The 19913-nt window shown below is 39.5% G+C and overlaps 1 protein-coding gene across 1 annotated transcript; it reads left to right on the top strand.

Moving 5' to 3' along the window:
• Positions 1-328: 328 nt before the first annotated feature.
• LOC140921149 (uncharacterized) lies at positions 329-19398 on the top strand. The gene is made up of 3 exons (XM_073371116.1): positions 329-404; positions 1193-1340; positions 13065-19398. Exons 2-3 carry the CDS (start codon positions 1277-1279, stop codon positions 17363-17365), a joined length of 4365 nt encoding a protein of 1454 aa, XP_073227217.1. The 5' UTR covers positions 329-404; positions 1193-1276; the 3' UTR covers positions 17366-19398.
• The last annotated feature ends 515 nt before the right edge of the window (positions 19399-19913 follow it).

A 19913-nucleotide genomic window follows, 5' to 3' on the forward strand; every position in this document is an offset into this window, starting at 1 on the left:
ATATGAAAACACTTACAAAATATCACTAGATTTAATTCGGTTTGGTACAATTTGTACATAACCCCTCTGGGGGTGTTACTTAGCTCAGCATTTTCAAATATGTCATGGGATACTCAACAATATTTATATTTCCTCTTTTACTACTTTTATCAATATTTTTCACGAGTTTCTCCTCTGATGATCACGTGCTTCTCAGTTTCACTATTTTTCCTTGCACGTTACGTATACGTTTCAACAAAGGATTGAAACGAGACAGACATGAGCAACACGAGGCCATTTTTTGTCATGCACATGATGAAATATACCTAACTTAAGGGGAATTCACAACGAGACGCGCTCTATCGACGTCTAGCTAGCAACTATTAAACTGTTCGTCTCCATGTGAAAGCGACGACACTGGAAAGGTAATAACGCCATATGTGGGTTGAGTTTGTTGTTGGTTCTCTCCTTTGCTCCGAGAGGTTTTCCTCCGGGTACTCCGGTTTTCCCCTCTCCTCAAAAACCAACATTTCCAAATTCCAATTCGACCAGGAATCAGGTAGACGAAGAACCACTTTGTGGATGTGCTACCTCCTATCATTATTTATTATTTTATTTAAATTAGACATTTTTTTGACCCTTAAGATATTGAATTTTTTTTTCTTTTCCTGTCCTTTTTCTTTTCTTTAATGTTGTCGTTTAATTATCCATAATATTTTCCTGTATATTCCATCATATTGTAACAGCATTGTTACTCTATCACACCAATTTGGGTCGGTTGTAGTTATATTCGGGATCATATTAAGAAATGCCGTTCTACATTTGCGGGGCGATCACGCTGCAAAACGTCTTTTACTACACTGATACATGTAACTGCTTTTGTGGCACAGAAGATACGATGAAAAAAGAATTTAAAGTGTTTTTGTTTAGTTTCAAGTTTGTTCTTATCCTTTTTCGATTCGCGTGAGATGATTTAATTTAATGTCGCTCCAAAACGGTATAGGTTATAGGTTATCTATCCTCTGTTCTCGTTTGTAAAGGATATACTTTAGTTAGTTTGTAGCAAACGTCACGAAATCCAGGAACCTGGCATCTATTAAAGAAATCCATCACCGAAATTAAATCTACAGTGGTTCTGCAATACACATTCTGAGTTTGATAATAATAATAATAATAATAATAATAATAATAATAATAATCTTTGTTTATTTAGGTGGAGGACGACGCAAGCAAGATATGAATGAACAATAAGACTCTTACACAGCACTGATTATTCGCTACTTCTACTTTTTTTCCTATGGCATTTTCATTGTGTATTACTTTGTCTCTTCTAGTCCCGCTGTTCACTAAGAAAATCACAGGTAAAAAAAATTCATGATAACATGCTGTAATTGAACAATTTTCTACCTTGTTACCAAGATGGCTACCATCTATCTTGTTTTACGTTAGAGTAGATGTGCGCTTCAGTAAATTTGCGCTTTAAAGTAAATTTAAAGTAAATTTAAATTTACGCGGGTAATCTTTTAGAGGACGGGACGATTTATTCCAAAAATGAACGTAGTTTCCACTGAGTAAAACTCCACAACAGCACGTAACTCGTTAAACTTACACGGCCTTCGCCAACTTGGATAAACACTGCCTTCGTCACACTTAACTAAACACGACCAACGTCAAACTCTCTTCGCTTGTGAAAACTAGTTACCGGGGCCCAGCCGAAGGCTGGCACCGGTCTTAAAATGCAGACGGTTTCTGTCGTTTTTTCAACGTTACATTGTTAGGGATATATCGCTGACTGAAATATATCGCTGGCTCATTGAAATCTTATCCGCCGTTTTGAAAAGCACGAGGTATGGAGGACAGTCAAGAGAAAGATTATAGCTTTTGGGGAACGACACGTTCCCCAACCTTTACGACTCACTAGTTTATGAGCGAAAATTTAAGAGTGAATATTTGGAGAGACAAATTTACGAGCGATCACTTAAGAGTGAACCTTCCATCGTGAAACTTATCGAGAATAAAAGCGACTTATCAAAGCTATCTACATTGAGTGAACCTTCCATCGTGAAATTTATCGAGAATCAAATTAAAGCGAACACTCATCAAAGCTAACTTTATATCATCTTAAAATACGTGCTACAAGGCGATCTAGACGTGCTCGTGAACCGAGCAGAATTCCACTGCTATTTCTAAGAGGTCTCAACAAGAAGATTAGCATGTTGAAGAAATTTGTCTTCAAAAAGATTTCAACGATTGACATACCGAAACCCAGGGGCTCCACTCACATATTTTATTGACGGGGGGGGGGGGGGGGGGGGGGTCCGACAGAGGTTCATATTTTATACCCAAAAAAATCCCAACTTCAGAATTTGTCTACCCAAAAAAATCCCTACTTTTTTTAGCATACCCAAAAAAATCCCTCAGTGTTTTTGCATCAGCAAATTTTATTATTTATCTTCTGAAATAACTGAGTCAGCGACACATCTTTGTATGGGTTATGTTACTAATATTTACCAAGAGAACTTCTTCATACAACAAAAATGGGATCACAACTGACTGGACCTCTTAGCTCTTGCTGGAACTCAACAGCATTGAGTTTAGTTTACAAAATCAGTTTTCCTTGCCTTTATTTTTACATAGCAACGTGATCATTTGATAATAGATATATATCAGCGGGTAAACATCTAATTCATAACATGTTTACTTTGTATACAATGTTTCCATTGTGGTCTTGATGACTGGCTTGAAAGGCCTTGAATTACGCGACCTATTGAATATTTCTCTCTGGATTAGACGCGCCTGGAGTGCCGTTAATTACTTTTCAAAAATATTACAATCTCAGAAATATCCCGTAATACCACACAAGCAGTAAATTGCGCTCATGTTATTGTTGATTTGAGCTGATGAAAAATACATACCCAAAAAATCCCTGTGTTTTTTTCGCGACCCAAAAAAATCCCGGCGTCTTTCATAGACCCAAAAAAATCCCCATTTGGCCAAAATGTCAGACCCAAAAAAATCCTTCGGACCCCCCCGCATTAAAATATGTGAGTGGGGCCCCTGGGTACCGAAGTCTTCAAAGCTCCATCGCTATATTAATGAGGTGAGAAAACTTTATCATGCACGATATAAATGTAATAACAAATGCATGATCCAAAGATAATTAACTTAAATAAAATGGCTATACCCAAGGAAGCTTATTTGTTGTCTTTCTTTAGCAGACACTATCACAGGATAATGAAAAAATGTAAAGCACGTCGATATTTATCATTGTTTTCTTGCAAATGTCTGAGTCATATGACCAATTATGTGAATTTCAAACTAAGTAAATATGTTGAGAAGAATGCCAGGACCTACTCAATACAACACTCATCATCATATAGTAATAATTAGACCTTTTATGCAAAATCACAGCTCAACAATGCAGTTGATCTCTCCTATTTCCTCTGAGAATCTGATGCAGTCAAGATTAGGTGAACTTGGTTTACAATCAATAGATGTTGACGGTGCAGGTGATTGTTTCTTTAGATCTGTATCACATCAATTATATGGCAATAGCAACCATCATATGCATATACGTACTGCTGGGGATCAATTTATGAGAGACAACCCAGTCAACCCAGAGAGATTTATTGAGAGCAATACCGAAAATTCATGGCTAAGATATCTGAATAATATGTGTATTCAAGGTACATGGGCTGATGCACTTATCATTCAAGCAGTTGCGGATGCATTAAATGTTACTGTACAAATAGTAGAATCTAATCAAGGCTTTGCACCACTTACTACTGTTTACCCAGTTCAGGAAAGAAATACTTCCTCTACAATTACTATAGGTCATATTGATGAATGCCACTATGTATCAACCACTGCCTTACAATCAAATGGCTCCATTTCAATGTGCAGTAAATTAACAAATGATACTCAGTCATCAGTAAATAAGCATTTTATTATGTCCATATATGCAGTTCGTTTCTCTGTCATCAAATCATGCACTTACTGGGATTCTTCAACACTACAGGTTCTCCATGACCATGCATGTTTGTTCTATGAGAAGTGTAATGCAGACCGTGTAGGCAAAATTGTGATAATTCTGTAACAAACTTCTTTGCAAACTTTGTCATTACCATTCAACCCCAAACTGTCATTGATTTTCGCTCTTTCACTCAAACTTAAAAACAAATAAAAACCTTATACAGATCACACTTACTGACATCACAGTGTAAAAACACTACTATAACACAGACCGTTAGCTCATAACACTGAACAAACTTACAACAACATCCTCCTTTCTCATGCATTTTGTTGCTTTTCTTCTGCATGAGTTAATTCAGACTAAGTATTAGCCTCCACAGAGGAGGGGGGAGGGGTGCGAGAGGTAAACTATATCCATGCAATCCCATGTCCCACTGGGCCCCGGTAAGTTCCACGTAGTGGTTCTAGTTAAAACTAAACTCAGACTCGCCTACTTACATACTTTTACAATAAGATTCTAGAACTTTCCAAATAGTCTAATTATAGAAAGATTACAAAATATACCGCTTTTAGAAACGCTTACACAAGATCCTGAACTAAACAAATTATAAACTCTTGCGAACCTTCTAGAAAGTCACACTAGTCACACAATACAATTTTTCGTAACAGATAGATTATACTTTTTACAAAGTATTCCACTTCTAATATTATTTTACACATAGAAATGTCAATAGTCAATATAAAAATAATCTTTGTGAAAAAGCAAAGCACACACGCAAACGCCCAACTGAAGAGCGGGGCGCGACATTCATTCTTTCATTACAACAGAAATGGCCTTTTTTACGCTAGAGACGGATTATTCGTGTGAGACGGGTTATCCGTTTGATGATTCGCGTCAGATAGGTAATGCGTCTTAATTTGAAAATGGAATAGTTTGAATTTTGAATGAACAATCCGCCTGACTTTATCTGTCAATTTCGACGGACAGTTTGAAGGTGGATTATCCGTTCCAGATAGCCTGTGTACGGCCTCCCACTCTCCCCAGAAAAAATCGGAGAAAAGGTGTCTGTCGGGAAGGGGGCGACTGTGCACAGGCTTGTCTCAGACGGATAATCCATTTCTAGCTCTAGTGTGAAAACGGCCAATAACAAAATTCCCGTGTCCAGTGTTTTTAATGATAGCGAAGAACTGTACAGTACGACTGTCAGCCGTTGCCTTGTCCGTAGGCCTCATTATTTCGCGCGGTTAATGCGTTTCGAGTCACGTGGTCCGAACGAGTTCGCCACCGAAATGCCTTGATCGAGATGGCGTGGGAAGACGCCATACAGGGACTAGGCGTGGCAATGTCTACCGTAGTGACAGAGAAAAACAAGGAAATGTTGTTTATCGGCAAAGTGTTTTACAAACTGTGACATCTCTGCGTGTGGTTTCACTAGTGTGTCGAGGGTACGACCTCCTGAAAATCGCAAATATGAATTCCCAGCGAGAAGCCACACTTTCACTATGGAAAAAAATTAGTTCCTCGAGAGAGCCCCGGAAGTGGAGCCTAGGTCTTGGTCAACACCTAAAAGGCACTTGGCCTAACGTGCGTACGGAGTCAAAGTAGCCACGAAATAAAAAACGCAACCATAAGTGTCATAAGTAAGTTTAGTACCTTCCTTAAAAGTAGCAAATGTAGGGAACAATTTATTTTACGGTTAACTCTTTTTTTACCCTATTTACGGCTAACGGTTAAAATTTTTCAATTTTTACGGCTATCGACTAAATTTTTGGCCGTTTTACGCCTATCGGTTAACCCCATTGAGACCCTCCTACCCGTGTTAGTTTTCCCGTTATGAGCCGTTGAAAGTGTCTTGGAATTAAGAGATCGAGAGCTGTGGCTTCGGTGAAATTCTGATTGTGCTGTAGCTGTTCGGCTCTTTTGGTCTGTTTTCCCCTTGCCTGATAGAATATTTATTTGCCCATAAGGATTTCAAACGCCCCCCCCCCCCCCCCCCCCCCCCAATGGCCGGTAACAAACAGAATAAAGTCCATCAAATAATCAAATCCAGGCATGAACTACAGATCTCTTTCACTATGAGATAAAAATATACATATAAACCAAACAGTACATAAAATCTTATGAGAAGCAGGAAATTAGTCGCCGCTCAAAGTAGGCTAGATTGCAAGATCGTCTCCGAATCGCGATAAAGTTATTGGAATTATCTTGTGAAGCCAATAGCAAGTATCTAAAGCCAATACGAGATCTTGAAAATTCTCCAATTCACTCTCTTCCGTAATGTCTTTCAGAAGAGGAAGCAGCGTTTTGATCCCTGGGTTTGATTTATCTCTCTTACCAGATGCGAACTCGACCGTGTCACGATTGAAATGAGGCACAGTAACAGTTTTACTCATGAACCTTTGTGGGTCGTGACGCACACCGCCTGTATCTGTACCCAGTAGTAATTAAGGTTGTTTACCATTTACGAAAATTTCCGGGAATTCCGGTTGGAAAGTAAATGGAACACGACGTTTTGGGTCTTTCCAACGGAAAATTTCCGGGGAGCAACGGAACATCTGAAAAGGTAGTCCTGTTTTTCCAGACGGAATATTACAAACGAAAATTCGTGTTCCATTTCTTCGAAGCCATGCTTTGATACCAGTTTCAGGCCTTCGCGGCCGTTTTCCGTTAAATGGAACTGATCTGTACAAATGGTAAACGCGATTCTGGGACGAAATTTATCAGTCCTGAACTTTTCGAACTATTTATCCAAACCGTGGACACACCGGGTAAGCCCATGTAAATGGTAATCAACCTAAGTTAATCTTCCACCTCTGAGCATGTACACCAAGGTTTGTGGTCCGGGCAACTGCCAAATACAACTATGGCCCTTATGAATTTGAGAAATTCGACGGCTCTCATTTGCAAAACTTTTGCTCTTCTTTTGAGTTGCTAGAAGACCAATTGCGAGAATTTTAGAAAGTTCTTTACTGTTTTCTCTCATCATTGGGAGACTTTGTTGAAAGCATGTAAGAAGTATGCAAAACCCGAGTTTCATAAACACAACTGAACACATCATCTGGTACACACCCGGCCGTGCTTTTATTTAACAATTATTCACAAGCGCGAGTGGATATGAAATGATAAACAGCCAACAAGAGGCGTTGCTTCGAGTTGGTTATAAACATTTTTTCTTTTCAAGAAACTGTTGGCGGCCATAATTTGCGGTTTTCAAACTGAGGATAGGAGCAAGTCGAAGTCACTGATACCGCCACTTCAGTGCAGGAGAAGCGTGGACGCGCACAAGTCAGCGCTTGTGTTATTATTATATTTATAAACCGGTGTCGAAATGAAGTGGGTCTAATTTTGTCAAGAGCGTTTATATTCGCGCCGCTTCGAAATGTTAGCCTGTTTAATTTGTGGGCGGAGTGTTGCTTGACTACACAAAGTACGGCTGTGTTGCAGACTAATAAATAATTTCCAAAGTGAAACTCGAACGCATTTTGAAGTTAATGCACCTATCAATGTAAATCCCGTGGGGGGGGAGTGCGGGCAAGGGGAGGGGATTTGATGCCTGGGACTATCCCCGCTGTCGGGCTTTTGATCGTGTGAAGCGACCCCGGGGTCGGGACATTTGACTTTGACCGACAGAAGCCTGGTATCAATTCAGAAGCAGTTACCAAGTCCGTCCCTCGAGGCTTCCTGAAAGTCACGTTGTTGGAGAAAGGTATGAAGTTTTCATTTGTTTTCATAATGCCATAATCCGATACTTTAAACTGTCATCTAAACAGATAATGTCTATTTTGAGGAAGTTTTTATCTTCAAGTTCCCATCTGATTGTAAAACTCGATTGTAATCGAATTCCACCATGAAAGTCAGAGGATTTTTTATGGGTCACTGATCCGACCTGTTCCGACATGTTGAGCAGATGTTATAAAGCATTTTACGTTTTATTAATATTATATAGCACGGTCAATCTTCCTGGAGTGATTTTGTTGTTCAAGATAAGAGATGCTAGGGGAGAGAGAAAATACTTAATTACAGCGAGTAATTTAATGGAGCTTCCGTTAACCGTAAATAAAAGTAGTAACAATGTGTTTGAAATGTTCTTTTATTTGTTTTATATAGTATTATAGCATTGGGGAATTTGATCGAAAAATTTTAAAATTTGTCAAATCCCCACCCCTTGCCCGCACTCCCCCCCCCCCCCCCCCACGGGGTTTACATTGATAGGTGCATAAACCTCAAAAGTGTTTTTTAATTTAAAATTATTAATTATTATTAAATTATTATTCTGGGTAGGGACGGAAAAACACCCTCTAGGGAGGAAAGAAGGGGGGTTAGAAAGAACCCGAATTCGCGAAATTCCTCTCTACAGCTCCTTATACAAAAATCTCTAACAACAAATCAACCACAAAAAACCGACATAAGCAAACAACACAGTAAACAAGCTAGGACAGGGAAGTTGTGAGAAATTACGAAATGTTTGCTAACCCGGTTTTCATAAATCCTTCTGTTAATAAACTCCAGGAAACGTTTATAAATGTTCTGAAAACGTCTCTTTTTGCTATTGTTGCTCTAAGAAAGATGTACCCAAAAAAACGAATGAAGTCGATCAGGAGCTCTGGGGTGGAAAATTATCTCTTTCTGCGTTCCCGGGGGTGGGGAATAGACCACCACTGAAATAAAAAAAAAAATTAAAAAAATTGCAAATCTGGGGGTAGGCCTGCGGGGGGGGGGGGGAGGGGGTGGGCATGCCAACAGGTCAAAAGAAACCATACAGGCCCCAATGTCGCTCTCAATATAAGCCATGATGATACTTTTAACTTGACTGGCCTGGTAGAAACGTTTATATTGATCACGTCGTTCAAACTCTTAGAGAGTAGTCTTCAGTGCACTCCTGACCGAAAGAAGTGCAATAGATAAATTACAAATTGCCACAGTACATGTACACCCGTATGGTATAACGGGCAGTTGGGGTTTTGGTGCACCAAAAAAATTCCAGTGGGGATTGAATTCTTTTCTTATGTAAAAAATTTTATTTTCTTCCAAGAAATTTGCATAGCTTCTTACCGCGTGCGTGAAAACGATCTCAGTATACGGACAACGGACACTTTTCTGTGTCCCGTGCCGACAACTGTCATGATCATATATCGTCAACCCCGCTTTACGAACACTGGTTACCAGGGCGGATAAAGGTTGGGCGGTGAAACGAGCGCTCCGCTCTTCATTTAATGTGTGATGCGGAGTTGGACTGGCACGAGCGCTCTTTCCGCGCTTCCGGTGCGCTTGAAGGCCGGCGAAATTTTCCTTTTTGCAAACCGGAAATCCTATTTTCTTTCTGTAATTTCAGGCTACAATGTTAAATAGATAAATTCGTTTCATAACAATATCAATAAACAGTTTCATATGTTTGTGTCTGTACGTCTATAAGTCAAACTTGTTTGTCGTATAATGCCAAAATTTGAGTTTAATTTGAAAGTGTTGAATACCTCCTCCTTCCACTAAATATCACCTAATCGTCTTTCGCCGTTTCGTTTGCAAAAGCTTAACACTTCTTAACCTCAATTTTTACATATGTTAAAGGGGGATAAATTTTGCATAACATAACAAAAAATTAGATTGATATATATTGATATAGCGGCGTTATATTTCTTCAAACTTTGCTTCTCGGGTGCAACGCGCCACGGCGATTCGCGCAATGCGTTGCAAATCCGGCAACCGCATGTAAACAAAATTTATTGAGGTCAGTTGTAAGGTTTTTTCTCTGTTTTTCTCTCTAAAACAAAACAAGGTAAACAGTAAAAACTGAGGGAAAACTAATTTTGAAGTTTCGAAGAAACAGAAAGACGTATGAGATGTTTTTTTTTCAAAATTAAAAAGAAGGATGATGGTGATTGAAATTAGCATAATTTCACCTTGCACGAGCTGCACGCATTTATAAAATACACGTCATCTAGTTATGAAACACGATCTGCTGTCTTTTAGTTTTGCCATGGATGACATGGATGAGATTTTTCTTCGTTTTTTAGACAGTACTTAGATGTTTTTTTTTTTGGAATAACATCGACATTGGCGAGTAGCAGAACGAAAATACAATTCAGTGGTAGAGTCATGAAAGTAATAAAAGAAACCCTTTGAAAGAGATGTTTGTCGACTCCAACTAAACCTCCCGCAAAAAATAGCAATATTTGCCTCTCGGAGACAGAGTACCAGCACAAAGGAACGAGTAAGAAGTGCAAGAAAACAAGTCAAGCCGCCATAATTCAATGACAGCGGCAGTGTCTAATGTACAAACCACATCCAAGCCCTGACCGAAGTCGTAAACAAGTGACATTTCTAAGCAGAGTCCCAGTCCACTGCATCACACCTTTTTGCTCGGACGCGCTCGTTTCACCGCCCAACCTTTATCCGCCCTGCTGGTTACCTTCACACTGTCTATTTTTATTGTCACAACCATGTGCAAATTGTAGATATTGTACTCAGCAAAAATGGGTAAAAGGTTTGACGTCCGTTTTCCTTCTCCTGGTTTACCCTTGCTCTAAGACTCCTAACCAAGTTTTCTGAATCCTGGTACACAAAGTATTACTTCCTTGCCTTTACGCTGAAGTCTCGATCTTTAGTCACTCTGTTCTTCCTCTTTAGTTGTTTTAGACTTTAGTCTTATCTTGTCTGTGACGTTTTTTCTGAAATCCCGCTTAATATAAGGACAACCGGATAATACGGACACTATGGCATGTCCCCGGGGGCATGTCCCCTTGGTGTCCGGCGTATTAACCGGGTTCTATTGTACAGCCAATCTTATTGTGAATTTGACAACCTTGTTCCCGGGGTGCATTTACAAAAGACAAAGAATACCGAGGAAGACGATTCGGTTGGTTATCATAGACAACCTTGTGCAAACGCTTGCCATGTTGTTCCCACGCTGGCTTCGCTGGTCAAAGAAACGGATATTGCTGGTTTTCAGAGTCACGCTACTCAAAATAGATCAAAATAAAAATCAAAACCATTCGACAGATAAAGTCCAGAATCTTGAAAATGAAGGGAGGTAAATATACCAAGACCCTCGCCAAGATTTGGGTTGAAGGAATAATTCGTATACGAGATATCCGAGGAAATGTTTTACCCAAATTTATAGAGCTTTGTATGGAGACGCCATGCTGGAGCTCATCCGGATGAGCTCCAACATGGCGGACAGAAACCACTGAGAAACATCTGGATCGAAAGTTTTGTAGTTTGAATTTTAGTGACGTCATGTGAAACCCAACAATACCAACTTATTCGTCTAAAAGCAGATTCCTAAGGTTAATATTAAGACGCACATTCCTACCAATCGTCTTAGAAAAAAATAGTGCAGATTCCTACCAGTTACGTTTTTATGGATCAGGTTTCTGGACTGGTTTGCGCAATCAAGACATGAGCTAAACAGAGTATCTATGATGTCAATAAAGCCCGGTTTCCTTATGATCGTTCCAGTCGTCTCAAATAATGTTCAGACATGCTACTCGGACGATCGCAATCGACCCGGACGATTGGGACGACCTCGATCGTCTGGATAGGTCGGGACGATCGTGTAAATTTTGAAGTGATCATAAGGAAACGCTCTCAGACGACTGAGACGATCGAAAGCTACCCCAGAAGTCATCACTTTTATTCCAGTAATCGGGGAGAAATACAAAAATTAAAGTTCGCACCGCGTATGCGCAATATGTGAAAAAGAGATAGTCCCTTCCATCAAGTTCTGAACGTGATGCTGTGTCTTCGTGGAACATCTCTAGCTTGTTAGGTCACATAATCGAGAGAATCAGCAGATGGCAAGCCACGAGGTTCGTTCTCTTGTTAAATCCCTCCATCATGTTTGGCTTGTTTGCGAAACAAGTGCGACTCTTGTCTTTGAGGCGATCGAGACGATTATATGGAAACCACCAATCATGCCAAAAGTCCTGTTGATCCCAAAATTTTTGAAACGACTGGGGCGATCGGGACGATCATATGGAAACCAAGCGGCTGATTAAAGGAAGAACAAAAAGTTCTGGCTCCGGTTGTTCAAAAAGTGATTAACGCCATCCGCTGAATTTATCTGCGGGATAGCTCTATCCAACGTTTTACCAATCGGAGCCTGTTTACTAGTGAGAAATAAGATTGTCAGACGCGGCGACACTAATCACTCAATTCCGAACAACATAAGCAGCGTTCACAATAGGTGTACGGATGCGGTACTCGCAAGGCACTAATGTGAACACTCCCTTTTTTCAAAAACAAAGCTACAATTTGGTCACGGTGCGGGTACCCGAATACAGGGTCTCGAACTTGTACTCTGGCAATAAAGTGGGCACTGGGTCCCAGAGTGCGCACTCCGGGTTTCTGTCGTTAGTTCCGAGTGATCCACTCCCTGCTACGCCAACGTTTCAAAATGCTTTCTGACATGACAAAACAGAGCAAATATGTACACAGTTACAAGTCGGGGTACCCAAGGTGTGAACACAACACCATTTTGTGCCCGTAATTTTAACAGCCGCTTATACTCAGTTTGGACGAAGTTACACATGTAGTACAGTCTACCATGACATACAAGACCTAAGCATATTTTTAAAAGTCTATTTTCTACCTGAATCCAGAATGCAATACGCAGTCTCTTATAAAAGCGAATAAATCCGGGCAACGCAATTTTTCTACTACTGAAGATTAGTTTTTGTCTTGCCAAATGAAAAATTTTTGATTTAGACAGCTACAATATTTTTATTGTAGCTTTTCTACAAGAACGAAAGGTAAATTAACAGTACGTGCAACATGATACAGCAGATATGTTTATTTATCTATCGGCTCCTAGGGAAACCGTTTACATTTTTATCATTTGTTGAGGAGGGAGCTGGTGGGATTTGAGTATTATTGAGCATTCCTAAACAATATGTCTTCAAAGGGGAGCCAGTCGAAAAAATATGGTGTGTAAATAGGACCCCAAAAAATGCCTCTAAGTTTTATAATAAAAACCAAATAATGTCATCTCTCTTAAGCATTAACAAAAATTCTAATATAGAGAGAGGCCATTATATATTACAGAAACTACTTTTCAAATCCCACCACCTTCCACCACCCCATGAATATTATATCTCTCTAAATTTCACGGTTTCAGATGCCCAAGAGGCTAACTATGACAGCGTTTTTGTGTCTCCTTTTGGACTTGACTCCAACAACTGTGGCACCGAGGCTCGCCCTTGTCAGACCATCACCAAAGCCGTTCGCCAAGTGAGCTGGGGAGGAAATATATACCTCAATGGGAGTGGGACCGAGAACGTACTTTACAACTGTGGCCAATCGAACGAGCAGCCAGACTTAAACATCAAGAAAAGTTTGAACATCATAGGATTCTTGTTGCCACTCGTTTACTGCGAGGGGGGATTTCATTTCCAAGAGGACAATGATGAGCGGCAGATACAGGTGAAATTATCGGGGATCGTTTTCAAACGAACGTCTCTCAGTTTTGAAGACTGTCAGCGCGTAACAATTGACAACTGTACGTTTCGTGACGGTTCAGAAGTTCTGAATGTTTATTTACAGAACGTTTCTACATTTCAGTTGGATATCACAGGATACTCATTATTTCAGAACAACTCGTTATGCCTCATGCTTCTTTTTCAAGAAAATGTCAGAAACAAGAGTAGGTTTGTGACAGTCAATATAAATAATACAAATTTTATAAGGAATGGATACCACTTTGAACCTCGACGACCTTTTCACAGAGGAGGCTTGCAGATTTTATCAAAGGAAAGGAATGCTATAAAAATGGAGCACATCAATATCTCTTGCAACGGAGTTAAATTTGTCCGCAACACTGGATTCTTTATAGACCTTTACGTTCCAAACGTACTGACAAACGAGACATATAAAGATTTGAATTTGACGTTCAATAAATCACCAGGGTACACTAACACTCTTTATTATTCTATAGCGAAAAACACCAACGTGAAGTTTATAGCCTTACAATGCTCTTGCAATCCATCTTCACGGTGTATTAAAATCCAGTCTGACAGAGCAGAAGTTGATATCCAGGGTTCTCTCTTCAACAACATTTCTCAAGCTCTGTATCTTGACTCGAGGATCTGCGCATCCTTAAGAATTTTCAGATCAACGTTTATCAAAATTAATGCAGCTTTCGATGGTTCATTGTTTGCTACAAGCTCACGAGGATTTCTCAAAATCAGCATTACCAGTGTCTTGTTCAGAACCTGCAAGGCCAAGAAGTACGGATGCGTAATAGTGATAGGGAAACCAAAAGAAGGGTATGGGCGTCGACATAACGAGTCTATTCCGGATGAATTATATTTCACTCTCAGAGATGTGACAATTGAACAGTGGGCCGGTAGAAATTCCAAATGTTCAGCTGTATATATTCTTCATAAAGGAGGAAAGGTGACAATAGAGGGTTCAAGGTTTTATAAAAAGAGGTCAACATCAGTAGATGGTGCTTTGAATGTGAAGACGATAGGAGGGAAATCTAACATCACAGTTTCAAACTGCTCATTCATAGATAAATGCGTGTACAAAAGACGAGCGATCGCTTTCCAAATAGTGGCATCAAATGGAAATGCCGGTAGTGTAGTAATATCAAACTCCCAGTTCATAAGCAGCGGAAAGAAACAGAAGGCCTTATTGTTAAGTCCCAAATACCGCATGAGATTGGTCAATATAACAGTGATATCATTTCGTTCTGGATTCCAGGTACTATCATCGCCTCCCAGAAATGACACTTTTCCGATTGATATCTACGTCGACAAATGCACTTTCATGAATAACATTTTTGATATGCTGTTGACTCTGCTTGATCCAACCTCAGTCTACGTAACCATTCAAAACACCATTTTCATTAGTACTGAGACAATTTTTCGAAAAAGTTATGCTATTCGGCTTAATATTCCACCATTGAAAAATATCAGCTTATCAACAATTGCAGTCATAAAGCTGGACAATGACACTTTCGACTCTAAACCGTCGAGCAACTTTGCTCTTTTCTTCAAAGGAAAGAAAAGCGTGACAATAAAGGGGTGTATGTTTAGCAACTGCTGGTATGCGTTTTCGGATGCACAGAGGTGGACGATAGAGAAAACGGACGATTTTTATGAAACCGGTTCTGGTGCTATTTCGATATTGACGTTCCCTGATAGAGCTTTGAAGGGTGGATGTCTTCACTCAAACACTACTGATGACACACATCCTCTGTGGCAATACGAAAGTCATGTAATATTCGAAGATACTGTGTTTAAGCAGAACGTGGGCTTGATTACTGGTGGAGTCCACATAAGTAACGGATTCACCACGTTTATTAGATGTGTCTTTCAAGATAATTTTGGCATTCAACAGAGCGGACACATTTATTCTGCATATGGAACTGGTAGAGTGGACTTGGAAGATTGTTTATTCTCTCGAACCAAGGAGAAAACTTTGATATCTAATGTTTCCTACGATAACGCCATTTTCACATATTCTGAAAGTGGAGGGCCTTTAAGAGTTAAAAACACGTCTTTCACATCAGTGGTCCCTGCAAGGAGCAACTTTCGGATGTTTGACATTTCTAGTGGCGGGTACGTCTACGTGGATGATAAAACCACAATGAGGTGTAGCAAGGGAAGTAAGCTTTTACTCGAAAATGCCACCCATATTATATATACGGAGGAAAAAGGCGTTTCTTGTAGAATAAACGTTACTGTTTTGAAGTACTCTTGTGTTTCATGTCCACCAGGTTATTATAGCCTCCTAAAAGGAACTTCACGAGGATTATTTGTTAATTCCACTGTGGAGTGTCTTCAGTGTCCATTCGGTGCCAGTTGCATTGAAAGAAATATAGCTGCAAAACCAAATTTCTGGGGTTATCAAGCAAGGAATAGTCGCCAACAGCAACTGCAATTTTCTCCTTGTCCGGAACATTACTGTAAAAGTCCATCACAGGATTCAAAAGAGTCAAGAGAGAATGAGCTAGATCATTCTCTCTTGAAAGAGTGTAACAGTTGTCATGGGAAAAGATCTGGTACTCTCTGTGGAAAGTGCGCCAAGGGATTCACAGAATCTCTGTTTTCAACCGAATGCTCTAAAACTACAGAATGCAACAATTATTGGATTTGGGTTATGATGATGCTTTTGTCACTCGGATTGGTGCTTTATCTGTTGATACGACCGCCCATTCTGAATTTCCTTGTACATCAGACCTTTTGGTATAGAAGAGACAACGCCCATCAAGTAAGACAACACGAAGACTCAGACAGCGGGTACATCAAAATAATATTTTATTTCTACCAAGTTGCAGGGCTTCAGATTGACACAGCCATGAAAAGTCAGCTTAAAAAATTGCCCTTTTTTGCCTTTGTGATTTCATCCATTAATTTTCAAGTTACAACCGTCAATAATATCGGATGCCCTTTTCCAGGTCTTACAGCAGTGACAAAAGAGCTTTTTCTATCTGGGACTGTTCTCTTGACAATGGCAAACGTTTTCACTGCGTTTTTTGTACATTTGTTCATCAACACGCTGAGGCAAAAAGATAAGCCAAAGCTTATACACTACATGGCCGTTTTTATGGAGGTATTATTGCTGGGTTATGTGCGGTTGGCAGAAATGTCTCTGAAACTGTTGCATTGTATTTCAGTTGGATCTAAAAATAGGCTTTTTATCGACGGAAATGTTCCTTGTTTGCAATGGTGGCAGTATACACTGTTGGGTTACATCGCAGTGTTTGTATTGCCATTCACCCTGGTACTCTATTGGGGTTCTTCAAAGCTTTACACATCTTCTGTTAAAGCAAGAGAGTTTCTCGCAGCCTGTGTGTTTCCATTGCCTTTTCTCATCTATTGGCTTTACCGGAGCATTCGGGATAGAGGAGCAGAAAACGAGTTGGGGAGTAATCAGGAAGTCGACAAACATGTTTCAAAAAGACTCTATGGCCCATTTCGCCCTCCAAACAGTGCCAACAAAGGGACCCTCTACTGGGAAAGTGTTCTGATTGGCCGAAGGTTGATTCTTGTTGCACTCCATACCTTTATTACAGATGCAATGTTGCGGGGGATTTGCATGACAAGTGCATGCTTCATGATGACAATTCACCATCTGTTGAAGAACCCTTACAAAGTTCCATTGGCTAATAAAGCAGAAACATTGTCGCTAACTGTTTTGACACTCATTACAGCAATCAATCTGCCAAAAGCAACCCTCTTCTCGTTTGGGATAGACAAGAGTACTGATTCGTTGGAAACGATAAAGTGGATCAAGGTAGGCGCCTTAGCCTTTATCCCAGCGATGGTGTGTCTCCTGGTAATTATCGCGTTGCTGTCCCAGCTAACTAGACTTGGAGTGGTTTTATTCAAGTATATTCGCCGTTTGTGTCAGTATCGTGCCTCTAATTTGACGGTAGACGAAAGCAGGCCACTTTTGGTGACAAGCGATTAAATAAGACAATTTGTTAAACAAATCGATGCCGTATCGACGTCCAAATGGAAGACATGGACGACGAGTCAGACAGGTTTTGGCACAACAGAAGACTAGCAAAAGCAAAGCATTGACATTTCGATTTTATCATTACAGGAACAATTATCACTTTTCATTTGAAAAACCTGAGTATGACATAGTATTTCACAAACTCGACGCTTGCAGTTGCCATTTAATGAAGCGAATCGAAGTTAAAATATACTGTCTAGTTATTTCAACGTTTTCGATTGGTATGCCAATTGGAATATCCACGAGTCACTTGTATTTTCTCGGTATATATAAGAGCCTTTAGGTGAGTGTGTTTATCAAGAAAAGACAAGTGACAAGTGGGATATTCCATGGTATACCACCAGAAAGCGTCGCATGACTATTTTATACCATGCCATAGAAAATACAGTGGACAGCACAAAAAATGGGAAATACGCGCAGATATAATTTTGAATTGCTTTGAACTAGCTTCCTATTGTATAAGAAGATGACAACGTTTTAAAAGCTCCAAATTGATATTCACAACAAAATGTTTATAAATTAAAGCTCGTGATACAAAATAGAAAAAAATGCGAGCGGAATAAATTATTTTAGTCAAATGCTCCTATAATTCGTACTGTGTTTAAAACTCTCAGAAGTCGGAGCAAAAACCAGAAAATTTAAAAACTCTCCCAAAATGTTAGTTGATTAAAAAATAAAATGCAAAGAATGCAAGTCAAAAAGTTAACGTCGTTAAAGGGTTGCAAAATTTGGACGAAGTTTTAAACACTAAAACCGAGAAGATTTTAAATACCTAAACGAGGCTGCGCTTCAATGTACTTGACAAACTTGCTTACATTCGAATTAGCTTTCTTCACTAGACCTTCCTTCACTTTCTAGGGTTTCTTTGTTTTTCAACGAAAATATCAACTTCTTGATCCGTCAGCTGTGTTTTGTCGCTTAAGTATTCATTTACTCCAGAGTTTTCGACCTCAAAACTGTAATGCCGAGGGAAAAATTTGGCTCTGACATGGCTCACAGAACCCTTGAAATAACTAGAAATGTCGCCGCCTACAAAATTTCGGTGGGAATAAGATCGCAGCACACGACGGGAAGATCGGGTGTTATACCGTCGAATATAAAACGGGTTACCTGTATTCTTTTCTATGGCATGGTATAAATATAGAAATCCAATGATAAGACGAAGTGTTTCATTTTGACCACGTAACTCAGTACCTTTGCTAGGGTCATCTCTGTTTTGTGCTTCAGATCAGAAGTGAAAAATAATGAGTTGTTTAAAAACTGCGATTCATGTCTAGATTTTAATTTTTTTTTTTTTTTTACAACAGCAAAGTGACAAATCACTGAGATCGAGTAAAGAGGCATTTTAATCACATTGAAAATTCAACGCAGCATAGTTAAATCCCACACTGGCTCAAAAATATATATGTCGGCACCAACGTCAGTATTGCAGCATCGCAAAAGCTACTTATTTCTTATTCTTGATTCGTTAATTAATAAAAATTAATTTATATTAAAATGAAATAAAATAAATCGTTGTTCATTTTCAATATTTTACATTGTAGGAGTATAAATTATTCCGGAGACTAGTTTGTCTCTCAGCTGGAAGCACAATGAAATGAATCAAATTACTTGAATCACAAGTTATGAAGTAGTCACTTGTTTCATTTGTAGCAGTCGTAGAAACGGGATTATAGGTTCTATTTTAGGAAAGAACACATCTGTTATAGAAGAATTAAGCTTGGACAAGCTAGTAAAATTGAGTTTCATATTTAAGTTTTTGGCAGTTAAACTGAGATTGCAAAGCCTTTTTATCACTGGGTACATTGTCGTATGTCAGTCCCGTTTCAATACTAAGTTTATGACTGCTAATTCTTAGTTTCACTGATTCTTTCCTCCAAGGGTTCGTTCTTGTTTGGTTTAGGTAAGCGAGGAGGCTATAATGCTTTTGGATTGTGTAATGAAAGTTACGTTTTTGTGAGTAATAAAGGATTTGGTTTATTCAGTGTGTTATGATGAAAGTCAGAGAAATTATTAATATAGTAGTTGGTCTTTTTCGTGAGACTGAAGTAAAACCAATTTTAATAGTTATAACTAAGGTCAATAGACTGTTTAACGTTTATTCCTCGCCAAGCGAGGCGCGAAGCGCCGAGCTAAGTGAGTTTACCATCTCTTCGCGCGAGAAGCGCGCGCGCAGTACGTAGACCGCGCGTGGATCCTAGTGAGCTGCAAAGTCGCAGTGCTTATCTTTACTTGAAAATATCCAGGGCGTTGAAACGCTCTCACCCGCTCTCTGGTTCAGCTGTGATGCGGAGTACGACTGGAACTAGTTCGCATTTCCACTCTCGATCCGCTGTCAGGGCAAGAAAAATGGCGCCGTCTAGCTGGAGGCAGGTTCGGATTTATTGCTTTATATCTTTACATCGCTGCAATCTATAATCAAATTTCATATCTGGTGTATTTCTATGCGATACACAGAAAGTATCTAGGTGATATTTTATGTTTATGCAGTGTCAAAATG

The sequence above is a fragment of the Porites lutea genome, chromosome 12, assembly GCF_958299795.1.
Source record: "Porites lutea chromosome 12, jaPorLute2.1, whole genome shotgun sequence".
In the NCBI taxonomy this organism is placed as follows: Eukaryota; Metazoa; Cnidaria; class Anthozoa; order Scleractinia; family Poritidae; genus Porites; species Porites lutea.

Coding starts and splice junctions, on each gene's coding strand:
- LOC140921149 (XM_073371116.1), top strand. CDS start 1,277: ATGGCATTTTCATTGTGTATTACTTTGTCTCTTCTAGTCCCGCTGTTC. Junction 1,341..13,064: donor GTTCACTAAGAAAATCACAG/GTAAAAAAAATT, acceptor TCACGGTTTCAG/ATGCCCAAGAGGCTAACTAT.